This window comes from Melopsittacus undulatus, chromosome 5 (genome assembly GCF_012275295.1).
Source record: "Melopsittacus undulatus isolate bMelUnd1 chromosome 5, bMelUnd1.mat.Z, whole genome shotgun sequence".
Classification (NCBI taxonomy): Eukaryota; Metazoa; Chordata; class Aves; order Psittaciformes; family Psittaculidae; genus Melopsittacus; species Melopsittacus undulatus.
In genome coordinates, this window is record NC_047531.1 from 86,042,005 (window position 1) to 86,060,383 (window position 18,379).

General features: G+C 38.5%; 1 protein-coding gene across 1 annotated transcript in view; it reads left to right on the forward strand.

The window, feature by feature from the left end:
• The window catches only part of SLC15A5 (solute carrier family 15 member 5), a 30,817-nt gene extending 24,718 nt beyond the window's left edge, over positions 1-6,099 (forward strand). Inside the window, exons 8-9 of the mRNA XM_005148189.2 lie at positions 3,998-4,106; positions 5,955-6,099. Of these exons, the coding sequence (XP_005148246.2) occupies positions 3,998-4,106; positions 5,955-6,099 (254 nt within the window). The remainder of the gene's footprint in view (positions 1-3,997; positions 4,107-5,954) is intronic.
• Positions 6,100-18,379: the final 12,280 nt, after the last annotated feature.

Below are 18,379 nucleotides of genomic sequence, written 5' to 3' on the forward strand. Positions count from 1 at the left end.
GATGGTGGTGTCCACTGGTGCCTACTTAGCTAATAAGGATTAGAGGCAGACTGAGGCTTTAATTTCGCTATGATTAAACATTAAATATATGAGCACTAATACAATCCATTCATAAGATATGAATTAAATTTTTCTATAATCATAGTCTAGGTTGCAAAATACCTCTAAAATTGTTGGAATCTAATTTCTGGCATGTGACTGTTTTGCTTTGTCTTCTGTTTTCACAATACTAAAACACAATGGTGGTGTTCAGTAAACAAATTGAATGCCTTCCTGTGCAACTTTGGGCTCTTTTGTGAATCCCTTGAGAACTCCAAGGGAGCCATCATAGTAGCAGACACCTTAGAATCATAGAAGCAACTAAGTTAGAAAAGACCTTTAAGATCATCAAGTCCAACCATTACCCCACATCTGTGAAGTCCATCACTAAACACATCACTTTTGTGCACTAGTATTTGTCAAAGACTGGCTTACAGCCCTTTCCACTTCTTCCCTGATGGCTAATATTGCCAGCAGTTTGCCACTGTCATCATCCACAAGAAGCAGCCCAGGAAAGTGGGTTTTTGTCTGTGTCCTAATTCGTGCTTTGCCTGCTTTTCTGTTTGTGTTGGTAGGATCAGGTGCGTTCTCTTGGTGTTGTATAATATTCCTTCTTCTTATACTACCTCATGTTTCTTTAAGCAAAACCGATAGGATTGGAAAATGATAGTGAAAGTTTTCCAGGTGCTTTATTTCAACAACATACACTTGAGCAAATGACTGCCTAGACTTAATCTTCTAATTTGTTCTAAATTTACCACAAAATGCATAAGCAATTCACCTCTAACCAATAAGAAAAGGCTCTTTAAAATATGCACAGCTAAAGGAAACTTATGATTCTCTGCAGTGAATCATGCTACAAAGTATTTCCATTGTTGGAATAAAAAATGGAAATCAGGAGCTTGTTGTAGAAAGTTAATTCCCAGTGAGCAATTATCTGTGTGACAAACCAACCTTGTAATTGGCACTTCTGTTGGCAATCTCCATAGAAAAGTAAAAGGATTGACAGAACCCAAAGGCAGTGTCTTTTGGGGGAAGATGAATTGTTAGCATATTGCGTGCTGATTCAATGATGAGAAAGTGCTGGCCACTTCAGAGTAGTACTCCAGCAAAAACACACTCATTACCAGTAAGTTCCTGACATTCATGGCTAAGGGTAAAATCCTAAAAATATGGACCCCAAATACAGTCAGTGGAGAGTGCTGGAGTGTGTGCAGGCAGCTTGTGGAAGGTGTTAGGTAAAGGGTGACAGCCTCTAAAGGAGGTTTTGCTGCCTGAAACACATGATTGATGTTTCAACAGCCATGACTGCTCTCCCAAGGCTTCCTGCCAGCAGAGGATTCTCGGTGCGGTAAGCGTAAGCACAAGTAAATGTAGTCCAGGCTTATCCCCTCTCTCATGGAAAACCAAATTCCATTTAAAAAGAATAGGAAAAACAAAAATGAGAAATAAATATTTTTGGCTGAAAATGGGAAATGGTTACATTAACCTTTGCTGTATCCACTGATAGAAAGATACTAGAAAGATAACTAGAAAGAGAGAACACACACTTCAGGGGCTGGAGTCTTACCACACCCAGTCTAATTCTGGCCCTGCCTATGCTGTTGCTCATTTATAATATATGGCTTTCCAAAGGTTTTGTGTCATTATCTTGGCCTCGCTGTTTAAATACTGGCAATTACTGAAAGAAGAATTGAGGAGACTGAGCAGTGGTCTTTGATGCAAGCCATGGAAGAGACCAGTGGTGAAGTGGGGGCTAAACCCTTATCTGCTTGCCAGGCCACCCTCCTACCCTGCTAAAACCAAACATTCTGACTCCCAGAGCTTCAATATGGTGCTTTGGTAGCACTAAGACAGTTTCAAAGGTCCAATTTACTCTGGTTTTTTAGAAGGTGATAATTTTTCTGCTTGTTTTCCTTTTTTCTTTTCTTTTTAATATGGCTCAGCACTGTTTTTCAGTACATAATTTCTGCTCAGGTTCTGTTGTAAATGCTTTTCCGTTAGGAAGTTCCTGCTGCTCATATAGTTAGCCTAGCACACGTGAATAACCTAACAGACAGTGTGAACTGTGCTTTGACAAGCTGTAGATCTGAACCCCATTGCATGCGTTCTCTTTCATCAGGTACATGCGCTCTCCCTGTGACTTCTATTGGCCACTGGGGGATGTGAAATGAAAAACTGACTGATTGTGAATTATGACAGTAAAAGTTTATAAGCTGCTAAAATGAAGTTATAGCACCTAGAAGCTCGGTCAACTGGCAATGTTAAATGATACAGTTTGGGATTCGCTCTGAGATAATGCAGGGGTGAGGTGATGCCGCTCTGTGACAGGCAGAAAGGTAACCTGGCATGGAGCGAGCTGTGGAGGAGTTAGAGGAAACTGCTACAATGATGGCAGTTGTTCTGTGTTAACGTGGGGACTGTTAAAGGTAACTGCTTTGGAAAGAAATGTGTTTACATCTCTAAGAAGATGTGGAGGAAAGAGAAAGATGTAAATATATGGGATGGAGGGGTATGTGTGTAATGCTGTGGCTGTCCCAGGCTGTGGAGCAGCTCTATCTCTCCAAACAACATTTGAACAAACTAAGAATAGCATTGGATGACTAAAGATGGCATTAGTAGCTAAAAGATCAGTTAAGGCTACCAAGTTTGTAAAGCACAATGGCAAAGAAAGGCTGGTTTTCCTCCTCTCCCTTTTAGGTTGCTCAAGAGGTGAATAATCACTCTGTTCAGATGGGTAGGATTTGATACCAGACTTCTAAGGAGTAAAGAAAGGCCACATTGATGCTGGTGTTTTAGTTCTGGTCAAGAGTGTGCTTTTGACCTGAAATTCCTGATCCCTGATTTGCATCACAGAATGATCTTGGAGAACAAAAAACTTCATTCTTTAGGGTGGAACTAAACCAAAAAATGCTTGTGCCTGATGTGTTCCAGCTGTTAGTGGGAACTGGTCTGATGTGACCCCCTACCTGAGCTGTGTATAGTGTGCACGTCACGTTCTCGGCACCAGCTGTTTCATGCTCTGTGTTTGCTCCTACTGCACTTCACTACTTGCTAATGAAGACAGCCTCTTTCTTCTTCAAAGCGATAAATATTCTGTATTCCCAAATAACGTAAAAGGATGTTACAGCACTGTAGAGCTCTCTCAATTTCTATATCTACTGTAACTCCTTTTTCACCTTGGTTTTATGTTTTTGCTGTAGTTGATTATGGTACTTCAGGTACTGATTTTCTTCAAAGGCAGAAAGGCTGGGCTGGTGTTCTTTTCAACCATCTTCATTTCCACAGTTATTTTACCACCAGAGCTTGTTTTCAGACTGGTTGCAATGGACAACATTGAAAGCAGTACATTTACAAACTAAAGCATGTAAGAATGGAGGCAGGGAAGACTGGGTGTACATAGGTGGTACTGTCCTCTGCTGGATGGAGTTCAAGCTGCCAAAATGTCCCAGACACTGTTGCCAAAAGCGTTGGTAGAAGAAAGTTTGGTTCATGCAATTAAATGCTTTGTGCTGGACAAGGACACTTTGCAGACTTACAGTTAAAGGCAGTTGTAAAAAAAGGTCAAGTAAAATGTCAGGTAGTATCTTGATAATGGAGAACCATCCGAGGCACAGAACAAATGCTCTTTATGCATTTTCTTAGATTTGTTTTTAGGTTTGTTTCCTTCCACACACACCCTTTAGAAGGGCCTGTTAAAAGCATGAGGGATGTGAATAGGGATTTCTACAGACCACTTTAGCTCTTCCTAAAATGTTCACATTTGGCATTCATTTAGCTATATGCACAGGATTATATAGAGGGAAAAGAGCCCAATCATTACAGTAGTATCTGTGCAGAGTTAGGTTTTCCAGATTCGATGAAAGATTGTGTCTTACACAGAGTTATCTTTATGTCTTTCACATGAGCCATGTCTGATTCTGCAAGGTAAACTAACTCCACATGTCTGCTTTGCCAGGCAACTGGTTTCCACATTTGCTGCATGAAGGTAAATTGGAGAGATTCTTCTTCTTCTTGGCTTCCCTAATGATGGTGAACACCCTGGGTTTCTGGACCATTGCACACAGGTATCTGTGAGAAGAAGAAAGCTTTATGTTTCATTTGTAGATATGGGTAAATATTCTTGCAAAACCTGTGAACTAGTGTGTAACAGAATTGGTAGTGATAGATCAGGTGTTATCATTCAGGCTTCAGGATTTCTGATCTGCCTTGGGGAGAGACATTTCACAGTAGCAATTCTGTGGTAAGGTAAAAAAAATGTAGTTAACCTTAAGTATTTAAGGGGTTTTATTAATAAGAAAATGTCTCGAAGACATGTGTCCAGTTCTTTAGGGAAGGATTGAAATATGTTGGCATGCAGTTTAGCTGACAAAACCAAGACACCTTGATCATGGGACTAACCTCCATTGCACTTCGCTTTGTACCAATATACAGCAAGCATTGTTGTCTTGGCAAGCTTACACCTTTAGTGTAGGACATTAGGTGAAGGGGTTGTAAGAAAAGAGCAAGCTGTTACTGGTTAGTGCTGTATACAGTGGTTTCAACATAATAACCCTAAAATATTTTCTTATAATCTACTGGACAATGAGATAAAAGCAACTTTTTACTGAAGATAATGAAATTGCTCTGTTAGACCACGCACAGGAATCAGTTTTATGCCACATAGGCACCTACAGAGCCTAGGTTTTATACCTGGGTGTTGCCTGTAAAATGTAAGGAACTCGCAACTGCAATCCCCTTTTATATCCAGGGTGGTTTGAAAGTTGGCCTGCCTCCTGTATTCTGGAATGTTTAATCACAGTTAATTTCCTATTGTCAGTATCATAATACTCATAGTCAAGAACAGGGGGGAAACAACCTGTGTCACCATGAGTGGGAAGGGTTGTGTGTGAGTGGCATTCTCCCTTAGACACTGGGATTTCTGAAGGAAATCCTTCAGAAACCTTAGTGAAGTGTAGTGATTTGATAATGACAACAATATATTTCCAAGGGCAGTGTACTTGTAGAACTCTTGAGAAAAATACTGGTTTTTCTGTTACAATAGCACTAACTTTGTAGCAGCAAAGATTGCCATAGTGCCTTGTCAGTTGTTTTATCTTGTCAGTCTTTCAGTGCAACCTAAGACACAAGTGGCCATTTATTCCAGTGGCTAGGTCTTGATTCTATTCTTCTACATATGACCTGAGTCATGACTAGAGATGTTTCTCCTGCATGTACTTTGTCTTCCTCTTGTAAAATAGGATTTTATTCTTCTGTAAAATGAAATTTTCATTAGTGACATTTGTTGCTGAAAATTAAAAGGTTTTGATTGTCAAAAAGTGGCTATAAAATTTATTGAGTGCAACACAATTTTGAAAAATAAAATGTTTTTGAGGAAATCTTTGACTTAAAAAAAGTTTTCTAAAATTTTATTTCAAATCTTTATTTCACGTCAAAATCAAGGTGTGCGCCACTTTTCAATAGGACAATCAAAACCTACATGAAATGTGTTTTTTCAGATCAAATGTAATCCTTTAATTTTCTGCTGGATAAGAATTCTCCCAGCAGGTAGAAAAGGGTGAGGGATATTCAGATAAACACTGATTTAGTGGTGGGGGAAAGCAGGCTTTAAAACCCTGAATTAGAAAAAAAATACACTAGAATTTGAGGGGAAAATAGCATGTTTCTTTCTTGAACTTATTAAAATGACACAGTACAGCTGTTATTGATACTCGCATCCCATTTGGCGCATTTCATTCTGAGGTTCTGAAAGGTTCTAGGAAAACATAGATCGCTACCCAGTTTTTTGGCTGCTTAGAAGTTCAGAACTCAGAAGGCACTGTAACTTGCAAAGTATTACCTAATAAATAATAGGTGAAACTAATACCAGAAAGAATCATTATTATAGTATTTTCTTTCTCTATTCTCCTTCTCAGATACAACAATCTGAATCAGAAATACACCAGTGAATTCAGAGCAAGTCTTCCTGAAGAAAAGCTTTTGAAGGGTGAAAAAGGCATCAAGCATTATGGTAGTGTCCTGGAAAGATCTCCCATTTTGTCTCCTATGGAGAAAACCTGATAAAATTTCACCCTTGTTTGACTAAATTTGGATTGTGCTATCAAGCAGATTTCTAAGGGTAAATTACCTAGCGTACTTAAAGTGGAACTGGCAATGTATTTATCCATTATCTTAGGAAAATAATGTTATTTTTAAGTTTACAAAATAACATTCATCGTAGGATTTGGCTTTGTGGGATGCTTGCACAGTCATAATGCACATCGAGGGAAAAGAGAGCTCACTGCTTGGCATGGTTGATGGATAGAGGCTTTTAATATCTAAAGGGAAATAGACAGGTATCCACATGTATTTGTACTTAGTAATGGTTCAAAATTAACTCAGATACACGTTTGTTTAGTAAATTACTTTGTGACAGTGGAATTTAAAACTATTTCTGGAGTCTGGTATTGCCTTGTTGATACTTGAAAAGATTTCTGTGATATTCTAGTCTTTTCTACTTATCTGCTACACAGCCTCCAGCAAGTTGCTTCTTTACTTTAGTTTCCATGTCAGTAAAATGGATGGAGCTGTACCAACCTCCTTTACAAAACTGCTTTGAGATCTACCAAAAATATGTTACAAACTACATATTGGTATTAAACCCATAAAGTATGTCATGAAACATTTATGCTGGGGTATCTAGCCTTTTATTTGCAGAAGCACAGTGAGATGTGTCATTCCTAAAGGATTACTTCCAGAATATTGTGAATAGAACAACAGGGTATTAGAATTTATTTACATCAAACTTACAAACTGAAGCCCATTTGAAGGGGGTAAAGACAATTAGGAAAAAAAGACTAGGGAAAGTAGATGCAGTTGGAAAAAGGGGAAAAGATATTAGTAAAATGCATTCCATTTAAAGCACTAAACAGTCTTAAACACTCCCCAAACTGGCTCACTTGAATATTGCAAGTTATACTAATCTAGCACTTAACATTTCTTTTTTAAGTGGTATTAATAAAAAGAGTGAGGATGCAAGTGGGGTTTCTAAGTGCTGAAGAAACATATTGAACCCAAAAACTAAAGGAGCACCATGATACCAAGATGCTTATATTGGAAGTCTCAGTCAATCCAGAATGCTTGCTAGATATGAGCAATGCTCTATCACAAGAGGAACTACATTAAAGGGGCATAATGCATTGAAGTGACACAGGGGTTAGTTTGTGAGCTGAAACTATGAATGAGCTGGTACAGGAAATAATTTCTCCCCATTAACCGTATTTAATGCTGTATATTTGGGTTGGGAGTTGCAGGAAGGTGAGCAAAACATAGTAAATACATCTAAGAAGTAGAAAGGAAGGTAGTCAGGAGCTGTTAGCTTGATTTCACTGGTATTTAAGGTTGGGGGTTTGGTTTTGTTTGTATTTTGTTTGGAGTTTTAATTTAAAAAGAATATTTAAATTCATGAGATAAAAGAAATGTTGAATAAAATGCCACACATATGTATCAAAGGTAGATTTGACAGACCCTCTTAATGTCGGTGTGTAACGAGAACTCCTTTTCTAAACAAAACATAGTAAAGATGATCTGCCTTAACTTCAGTAAAGTTTTTCAAACTTCAAGTGAGGTTAGAAGTGACCACAAACATCACAGCTCAGTTTTGTTGGTTGAGTGCTGCCTACATTTTCTGAATCATGTCCCAGAACACAGTGAAATGAGTGTAAAGGGCTCTGTTGATGCGGTTTTGACTTGGGTGCTGTCTACTGGCTCTGGTTATAACTACTTGAGTAGAGGCTGTGCTCAGCAGAGGTCATTACTAACTTTGAACAGGCATGTGTATTGCTGATTACTGCTGGTACAGGTTGGGGGGGGGGTGTTTAAGGGTTAAAAGTGTATTTTCTACTATATTCATGTATTTTATACTGTATTTATGTGCACACACACACAAAAACAAATACAAGGTCTGTCCCAGACAGTTCATTGAGCACCTCGGTTAAGTCTAAATGTATGGGACACCATTCTGAGTGAGGGAGGGTGAAGAAAGCTCGCTGGAGAGGATTAAGATCTCCATCTGTTAAGTTTGCACTGATGATAAAACACATGCTCCCAGTTGGAACAAGATGCATTAAAAGAGCAATTTCACTTCTACTGCCTAGCAACAATGTCATTGAGCACCTGCAATAGTTTAAACATTAAGCATAATTGGCTTTGCTTGACATAAATCTGTAGTTTTGTAAATAAGAGCAGTTGAGTTTCCATGTAATACCAATTAGCTATAAGGAATGCTTTGTTTGCTGAAGCCTGCAGTTTTGCAGAGGAAAGAGGGAGTTGTTAAGACTCAGCAGTAGCAGTCAGAAGGTAGAACCCCGATCAGACATTACATAGGCTTTGAGTGTCCTTGTGCAAGTTATTTAATCTATTTCAGTCAGATTCCCTAGGTACAAAAGGAAGAATAACATTCAGAAGTCTTTTTTTGGTGAAGAACCCTGAGTATGTCTGATTAAAATACCTTGGAGCATTAAACTGACTTGTCTGGGTCTCTGCTGGATTTATTTTCCCTTCTTTTAGTTAGAGCTACTATTGCATCTTGAAAGTTCTTGTAAATTATCTAGAATCACTTGCCTTCTGACAGTGATGGAAGAAAGAGGTGCATGACCCACTTGGTATGAAAATCAGTCTTGTTCAGCTGCTGTGGGAGCTCTGAATTGGAAAGATGATGTAGCAGAAAACCTTCCATGTGGCCCTAGAGCAGAGCTGCAGAGCAAAACTAAAGCTTTTAAACTGCAGAGTGGTGTTTATTTGCTATAATATGTACTAGATTTCCTTTGGCAAGGACAAGTACGACTGCTTTCCACAGGATGTTTTGAAATCTGCTGTTATTTAATCACAAAATTTAGACAAAAAAGTAAAAAATCACAAGTCTCTGTTCTGAATAAAAATTACCTTTTCCTTTCTATCCACCTGGTTTCTAGAAAGTCTCACCCATAGAAGTACTATTCTGTTTGTGTAGTACATTATTTGGGTTTCAGTCTCCCTCTGTAACTATAAATGCAGATGTTGATTCAAAGAAGGTTGACATCTGAGCTTTGTTCAGTCTCTTAGTACTGGTGCCAGCTCTTTAAAGTTAGTCAATCAGTTCTAACACTCAGTGACAGTAAGACTGAAAGGAACTGCTCTGACAATGAGTTTTTTCAGTGCTTTGAACATCCATCATCTCTGCAAAGTTCCAGATGATTCACTTTAAGACTACCAAATTGTAGATACAGTCTACATGTTTCTGTTGGGGGATACATGCTCTCAGAAGGAAAAATTAGCAGCATGACTTACAAGTTGTTTTTCATTTGTTGGGTGGTTTTGTTTGGGTGTTTTCTTGAGAGAGTGTTTTCTGGTTGGCTTTGTTTTCATTTTGGAGGTGATGGTGTTTGGTTTTTGTTGCTGTTTATTGGGGGAGCTTTTTTTCTGATGGTAGGTGTTTGTTGTTGTATGGTTTTTTGGTTGTATGTTTTATGGTTGTATGCTTTTTTGTTGGTTTTCTCAGGTTTTGGGGTTTTTTTTCCCCGCAGATTAAATAAGAACTGTTGATTAGGTATATCTGCAGTTTGGTGTGGGTTTTTTCCAATACCTTTCCAAACACCGGGCGTTTATGTAGAAACCAAATATGTTTCTTTAACCCACTTCTGAGAAAACATTGCAGATATTAACATTACATTTTTGAGAATTAGGCCTCTTTTCTGTTAATATGGGAAGCCCCTGTTGAAGTACTTGTTCTCTCACATCTGGAACAGCTTAGTTTAGAACAGAGGTTTTGAAACTGAGTCTCGTATACTCAGCGGAGTGTGCTGATTGGATACTGAATGTCAGTGTGCATATTATTTAATATAGATATATTTGTTTTCCTTTCAGATCAGAAGAAATATTTTGAAATCTAAACCAAAGGAAACAATCACAGGGTGGGAGGTATGCAGAACCAACAGAAAACCCTTAAAGCAGTCATCATTTGTCCTCCCTGCTTTGTAACCCAGTAAAAAGCATCTTTTGAAAACAGGTGCTGAATGCTTTCATTGTCATGTCATGTGCACTTCAGAGGCAGGATGCTGATGAGGTTAGGAATGGTAGTTATAGTAGCACTCACTAAAAAGGCATAGAAAGCTATCCCAGTTTTGGTTTTAGATGGTCAATGAATACACTATGAAAATACTGTCTATTTAGCTGGCAGAAAGAGGCAATCTTTGGTAAAAAGCAAAATCATAGATTCAAAACAAACTAATAGTAAGCCAAAGGTTGCAAGACAATGCTGCTTGAAAGCAAATCTAGCATTACATGCAAGTCTGAATTTCTTTACCTTGACTCATAGAGTTCTCTTATTGTCTTGGAATTGTTCCTTTATAAAGAAACAGTTTTTTACCTTTAAAGGTGAAAAACCTGGGAGATTTTAGTATCATTCTGACAGATGATAACCCCCTCAACAAGCTTTGTGGTTATTTAAAACAGCTGTCATTTAGTGGAAACATTCTTTAAGCTTAAGCTGTTTGTAAACTAAACTTTAACGGTGAGATTAGGTAAAACCTTAAGCAGCAAAATGACCTGCCTTATGTATCCTGTGGAAAAGAGCTAAGGAATGTCTGTGACTTTAAGAGAGAAACTTCATTGCAGAGATCCAAGTGCTGAAATTATGCAGGTCTTGCAGAATAAGCAAATAATTTCAGCAACAAAGAGAGCAGCAAACTGTACCAAGAGGGGAGGAAGGTGATTATTACCTACTCGAAAATAGTGTTGCTTCATTATGGTATGCTTCATTCAATGCAGCTTTTGATTGCTGCTCCTTGCTTGTGGTAGGAAATTCATGTTTATGAGAATACATGAGAGTGAATGAAGGTCTCATCTCTAAATATTGCATAGATGTTAAAAAGACTGAGTACAGTGGCAGTGAGGGCACAACTAAAGTACATATCTTCTTTAAATATGTACCTAAAGTATGTATTTAAAAGAAAAACATTGCTAGAAAGAGGGTTCTCTTGTAGTTCTGGCTGAAATAGCTGAAGGGTATAACTTGCTAAATCCAGTGCTTCTCTTCTTTTCAGTTGCAATGTGAATTACCAGGCAATCGATTCTTGCCCTTGCAAAGTTTGCTCATCTGACTAATTGCCAAAGTGGACTATTCTCTGCTCAGTTATTTAAATTAACAGCCCCTGTGTCTATCTAGCAAGGGTTAACTAAATCATGCTGATTTTGTTTTTGTTCTTTCCCCCAGTTAGCATTTTCAAGCTATCTTCCTATTGTGAAGTGATTGCTACATCTACCTTTCCACATTCTTTAGAAAACAATATTTTCACTTTCTTCAAACCTCTTTAAGATGCAGCGAGTTCCAAATAATCACTTGCGCAGATGCTCATAAATGCCTTTTTTTCCCTTCTTTCGAGATACTTGTGCAGCTCCGACACAGGCTCAGGCATGTAGATCCTTCAGAAATGCTCAGAGAGAGTGGCCCAATTTAAATTATCTATTGAATGCTGAAACACAAATTGCACATGAAATCCCCAAGCTTCAAGGGTCTCTGGCAGGTCACATCCTACCAGTCACTCAAACATTTAGTCAGTGCTACCCCCATGCACCTATGAAACTGAGGCTGTTTGACACCTCTGAGAATATTTCTCATGTTAGATCTGTTGTAAATGAGCACATGGTCCAGAATAATTAATGGTAACACTTCAGTCCTTTTTTGACAGAGTTGTGTTTCTTACGCAGTTTGTGCTGGTCTGTCTATTTAACTGCAATCAGCCATGCCTGAAAGACAGGAAAGAACAAGACGGACAAGTGTGTCAGTGAGTGAACCTCTTTTCTGTAATTAGAAATGCACAGGGAATAAATTATTCTCTAATTCAAGCTGTCCAGCTCACACTAATAATAACAACCCAAGAAGCAATCTGTTTGTAAAAATTAAAACTGAATTTGTGAGACTCTTTGGTGCAAGACAGGCTTTACTGTGCAGTCTTGTTCTAGTTTATCATGCTTAAAGGGCTCCGTCAAGGCACGGTGAGTGTTTCAGGCTGGGCTGCACAGCCATTTCATGTATGCATTTCCCATTACACAAGATTAGCTAAAACTTAAACACAGGTAACTAGCAATTCTGGGCCAAATTCTCCCCTGCTAAATTAATGGCAGATAAGGAATAAATATCATAGAATAAAGGCATGAACAAACTTGGCCTAAGCCATTTTTTCCTTCTGTGTACACCTTTTAATACTTCTCCATTCATGCTTTGTTTACCTAAGTATCATTCCTATGAGTCTGGTAATTCTTTATAAACACTGGCAGGGTTTAGTTGTATCTCTAATGGCTAAAGGTTTCATTTAAATTACTCCATAGTGAGTCTTACCATTTTCAAACTATGGCAGTATTAAAATTGGAGGAATTAGACTGATTTGTGAGGGTCTCTTTTACTGTCACAGCCAGAAGACTATAGGCTAAACTCTTTCTTCTCTGTCTTCTAGGGCAGAGAGAGGATGAGATCTTGAACTTCTGGGCCCCAAAATGTTTGACTCAATGGATTTTAGCTATTCATTGATTTTTTTTTCCTGTTATTTTTTCCTTAAGTATGTCTAACTTGTAATTGTAGCATCTGACTAAGATGCAGAACTGAGTGCTGGAGGATGTAGAGCACTCTTACTTGACTTCAGCTTGGAGTTGAGTAGAGGAGATGCCAAAGAACTAGCTTTCCAACAACGGGTCTGAAAATGAGAGAGCACAGTCTTCATTTAAAACCTGCAAAAGTAATAAGGTCTCGGGATTAGATATGTTACTTGTGCTCCTTCAGAGCCAAAAGCTATAAAGAACTGCTCAGTTTGAACAGCTGTCATAAAGCATCCCTGACATTTTTAAGCAATCTCAGATCTTCGGATGAAGACCCATGATAGTAACTCTTACTTTTGGAAAGCTGAAACATACACAATGAATTCTGTGTCAGACAACATGGTGCAAAAGAGAGTGTCAACCGCAAGAAGTCAACCTAACAGGTAACAATTTCTTATTATAATTGTGAAATCTCAGCAGATCACTTTATCCATTTTATTCTTCATACAAAGCATATATATTATGGTCAGTTGCTGATCTGAAAGTAATAGATGAGATTCAGGGAAAAGAACAAAAGGTATCTAGGTTTTCTGACAGACTTGTGAATATACATCACTTCAAACTGAGTAGAACAAGCTTGAAGAGCCACTGGCCAGCAATTCAGAGTACTTAATTAATTTAATTGCAAACCATTAAAATCTCAAATTAATTTATTATTCAAATCTATTCATGCACTTTCCTCCCCCAGGGCTCTACCCCTAAAAAAAATCCCTTCCTTTTCAGTGCATCTCTGTTTTGTGAACATCTGAAATCCAAACAAAAGAATAGCCACAGTGTGCCAGACCAGTCATCTTTCCATCAGTGTGTGAGCAGAAAGAAAACAGAACAAACACAAAACCCTTCTGGTAAACCCTTCCAGGCATCCAGGCTGAAGGAGTTATATTTAGTTCCACAGTTTTATTCATCCCAATATCTTCTATAACTAATCAGACTACTAATACTAACTACACATAATCCTAATTGCCACTTTATCATGCTCTAGTGAAACACAAGATTTAGGTACTTGTTTTCAGTTTTGATTGTTGTTTGGGTTTTGAGTTGGGGTTGGTTTGTGGGGTTTGTTTGGAACCTCTCTGCTAGTGCTTGTGCTCTTGCAGGCTTTTTATGCCTTGTTTTTTAAAGTCCAAGGTGAAATCTGCCATGGCTCAGACCCTTCACTGATGAGGCTTTTACAAGTAGGAAGGTGAGAAAGACTCTATGAGAGAGAATAAATTCATAAATCACCTTCACAGAGCACAAAGTCTTCAAATGTTATTTTGCATGAGCAACTGCTGCCCTTGCCATAGCTTTGTAGTTCAACATCTAACATCGGCAAGCTGTGCTAATAAAAGGAGGGTGGGGACAGAGGAGGGATCTGATGCTTTTTGTGGTGTATCCTCTCATTATAAGCATGAAATAAGTCATGAGCTATCAGAGCCTGAGCTTTCTAAGTCTGCAAAATAGGCTTAGATTGATTTGAAATTTAGCTCATGAATCTGTTAGTAGGAAATTCCTTTCATGAGAAAATAGGATTATGTCCTTTTTAGTCGCAATAAACAAGGATCTTGGTCCCTTCTTGATGGCAGAATTTGGTCTGGCTTTTTAGAATGTGGCAAAATATAGAAATATTATTTGAAGCTAACACCACAGCTTCCTACACCTTCTAGTGAACTTAAACCTTTCATATGACCCCACCTCAAAAGAAGGATGTGCAGTAGTAGACTTCCTGGTGTACTTTGGGGTTTGTTTTTGTTTTCCTTTGCCTTCTCCAGCTTTCATCCCACCACTACCCTCAAAGCTTTGATATGAAGAGCACCCCACAGTATTACAGATGTTCTCTTATTATTTCAGCTCTTCTGGATGCTTTTGACTGGCAGCTGCTCACTGGTCTTATGCTGGCATCCCTGCTTCTGCTCACCTTTTGTCTCACCTGTTACGGCACAAGGGTCTTTCCCATTTGCCCCATTGCACACCACACTCTGACCCAGGCTTCCTGCACATCTCCTCAGAAGTCATTCTGCTTTCTCGGCTCCCTCTAAGGATCTGTCACCCAGCCTCGGTCAGTGTTGTATTATTAAGCATGGAGCAGACACCATGCGAACTTGCTGGAAACTGTATTCAGAGCTGTTTCTCAATGTGCATGAACTGCTGTTCCCCTGCTCCCTGGTTTGCTCCCACACATGCATGTCTGCACGCACTGGGGATTTGACTGCTGTGGGAATTATCGTTACCTGCATCCTTGCACACTCCCTGCTCTCTGTCAGAGATGCTGGTGTTGTAACTGCCAGGTAGATGGTGTCTGTGCTGCATCTGAGGAACAGTGGGGACATCCAGTGGTCACATGGCTTCTAATTAATTACTCCCGATGCCATCAGTAAGATCAAATTTCTCAGCTTTCTTGTTTTCTCAGCGTTTGACTTGTTTTTCATCATAGCTCATTATGCTGTAAAGCGCCTGACAGAAGGTTGGGAATGAATTCTTTCTCTCTTTTTCTTACCTCCTTTGTGATGTTGCTTCATATTTATCAACAACTGCAATCAGGAAATGGAGTCTCTCTCAGAAGACGATCTGGGGATATCTTTTAATTGCCTTTCAAATGGAAAATTTGGCCGAATGAGTAAGGAAAAGAATAGCTATTGTTTTGAGTTCATAACACACGAATAACTGGTAAATCTATGTTATTGCCAGAGGTGATGGGGATTTAAGAAAAATAGATGTCAAATAATCACAACTTCAACTTTTAATACAACTTTTTCAAATTACCTCATGCATTATTCATGTGTACCTTGGTTCATCTGGAGGCTGTCATAAGACGGAGAGGAGCCTTCTCCTTCCCTTTTCTGAATCCGGTGGTGATCACATTCAGTCACGGCTCATCAGGGGAGCAGAGTCTCCCGTTTTTCTGACTGAGTGGGCATTTTCTGGGATAATGCTGAATGGGATAGATTTTAAAATAAATGAATAAAAAAGACCTGTGATTGTCATAATGTAGAATAACAGCATCAGTGAATTCCAGACCTTTGCGTCAGAAGATGGAAGACGTTTTTTGCCCTGCCCTAATGACTGCTTGTTGTACGGTTGTGTGAAGGAGTCAACTGTACTTTACCCACTCCAGAAAAGGCACTAGCTGATCTTCTACTTAGTAGCATCAAAAGAGCAGAATGTCTCTCTCTGCAGTGCGTCAGTATGGCCAACTTTGCTCCCTGGTATTATTCAGAAACATTAAAAAAGAATATGAACTCTCCGGGGATTGAGAGAGCACATAAATGTCTAACTTAATTTCTTTTTATTTAAGGAAAAACAAGTATGTAATATTACTATATTCCTCATAATTCATGTGATATTAGTTAATTGCCTTTTTTGTTGTCAAACTCCAAATTAAAGAGTGTGATTTTTCTTATACTGTTTTTTGTTTCTCCATGGAGATAAAATTTGTGGAATTCATGGGAGAAATTCTAGTAAAGGTCACTGGCCTAATCATAAAATGTCTTTAAGATTTTAATGATCCTTTAATGGAGTGCTATTGGATAATTCCTCCTAGAAAGGCCCTAGCTCTGTCAGAAAGCCATTTGAAGCAACAGTGCGACTTTGGTACAGCTTTTAGCAGCATGGGTTTGTGTGTACTACCTTGGTGACAGTGACCAGTAGAAATGCCTCAAACATCTGGAAAATAATGTCATGCACAAATGAAGCAAAAGAGAAATAAAGGATCTGAGACATTACCTTGATGAAAGTGTATGAAAATTTCAACAAGGAGAATTCTTATAGAAGAAAAACATTCATATAAAATGTGTTTGTCTTCTGATCAAGTTATATCAAATTATCTCTGTCTTATTTGTGAAATGATAACTGGCTTGTCCCAGTGTATCATGATGGTTAAATTTCAACAGATCCGTATTTTCTTTTCTGGGTGCTTGAGATGACAGAAACACCACACTGGACAAAGCTGTGGTGTTCTCCCTTTTTTGTTTCTTATTTGCTGGTATTTTCCAATGCAAATTCACCTTCAATCCCTGCTTCAAAAATTTGGATAAAAATCATAAGGTAATAAAGAGTGTGACTGAATCTATGTCAGAAGTGAGCATTTACATATCCTCATTTCAGAAAACAAGGGTTTCTTTAGGCCAGTCATGTGCTTTTTATTGTCTGGTGAAAGTCTTCTGAATATTGAATTGCATCTTGTTGATATTGAGGTTTGAAACAAACCAGTTTCAAAGGGCTGGATTATTACGTACACAATTTTTACCTGTTGCTGACTGTTCTTGTTATCCTTGAAGTAAAACAGAATTCTAGAGCATTTGAGGGGGTGCTCAGGAAAACTCAGGGCTGCACATCCTGTGTTAGCAGGTCATTAATAAGCTCAGTAGCTGAGCTAAGACTATATGACAACTCACCTGTTTCCCCCTCCACTTCTTTCTGGAGGGAGCTGCTGCTTCTGCTTAATGTCTCCAAATAACCTAAAGTAATATGCATTTGAAGTTGTGCCAAAGGAAAGTGTAACAGTGCTTGACAATAGCGGATATTGTGAAGATAGGAGGTTTTTTTCCGTTTGTTGTTTCATATTTGAGATGAGCTTTTCCGTTTTTGCCTGAAGTTTTGCTTGATTAATGTATTCATTAAAGAGGAGTGACGGTAATGATTAAACAAAAACATCTTTAAAATGCAGAGTTCATTTCAAACCATTTGGTTTTGTTGCACACAAATTGGATTGGCATTGCATCCTGCACAGCAGGTACTCCGCTTGAAATCAAAGACAGATGCTTTTACAGGATTAGAAAGGATATCTTGAGGGGCGGAGGATGAGATTGAGGTTGGGGGGTGGGGATTTGTTTCTTTTTCTTGTATCTTTTAGTAATAATGGTAAATGAATAATGATAATACTGTTGTTTTGTCTGCCTTGAGTACCAATAATATTGTTTGCTCACAATTAAAAGGAAATAAAAGCTCCATTGTAACTTGGATCGTTAACAAGAATACTTGAGATTCTTTCCCTCATAAATAGCTAATGACACCTGAGTCTGTTTGAATTTTAATGCTAAATATCTCTGAATGAAAATATTTGACTGCTGAGTCATGCCAGGCAGCCACATTAATTTTTATTACTTCTTTAATTACCTGGCACTGTACATGTCTTTTAAGAGCTTCCCAAATCGTGTAACATAGTCTCTGTTCAAATAAAGACCTCTTGAGGGAGCTGCAGCTTGCAGGGGATTGTAGTTGGTTATAATAAATACAATTGAAGCTTGTCTCTTGAATGGGAGATCTCAAAGATCAAGTTGTGTGCAGAGCTACTCACCTTCCTCACATGCACCGAAGCCACTGACTAACAAAGCAAAGAGGGGGATAAGTCAAGGGTTAGGGTTAGGGTTAAAATGCCCATTCTGGCTGCCCTTTAAGAGGTGTGATCTACAAGAGGTGTAAGCACCCTGTGAAAAGCAAGTTTCGGTGAAATATCATCTTGAACACCCAGATCCCGTTTGCCAGCAACCTACAGCAAAACAGTTTGCGATAGTTTGGCATGGAAAATGATCATATCATCACTCTGACTGTGGGGCTTCTGAGTTGGAGTACATTCCTAGTTATCTGCTGTGCCTAATCATCCAGTCTTTCTGCACATTATAGCCTTTCTGGTAGTGGTTACTGCAGCTTGCACTGTTCACTGCTTTCCAAGTAACCATTTCATTCCACATTTATGCTTTACAAAATATTTTAACCTAATCTCTTTCTAAATATATAATTTGAAGAACTTCTC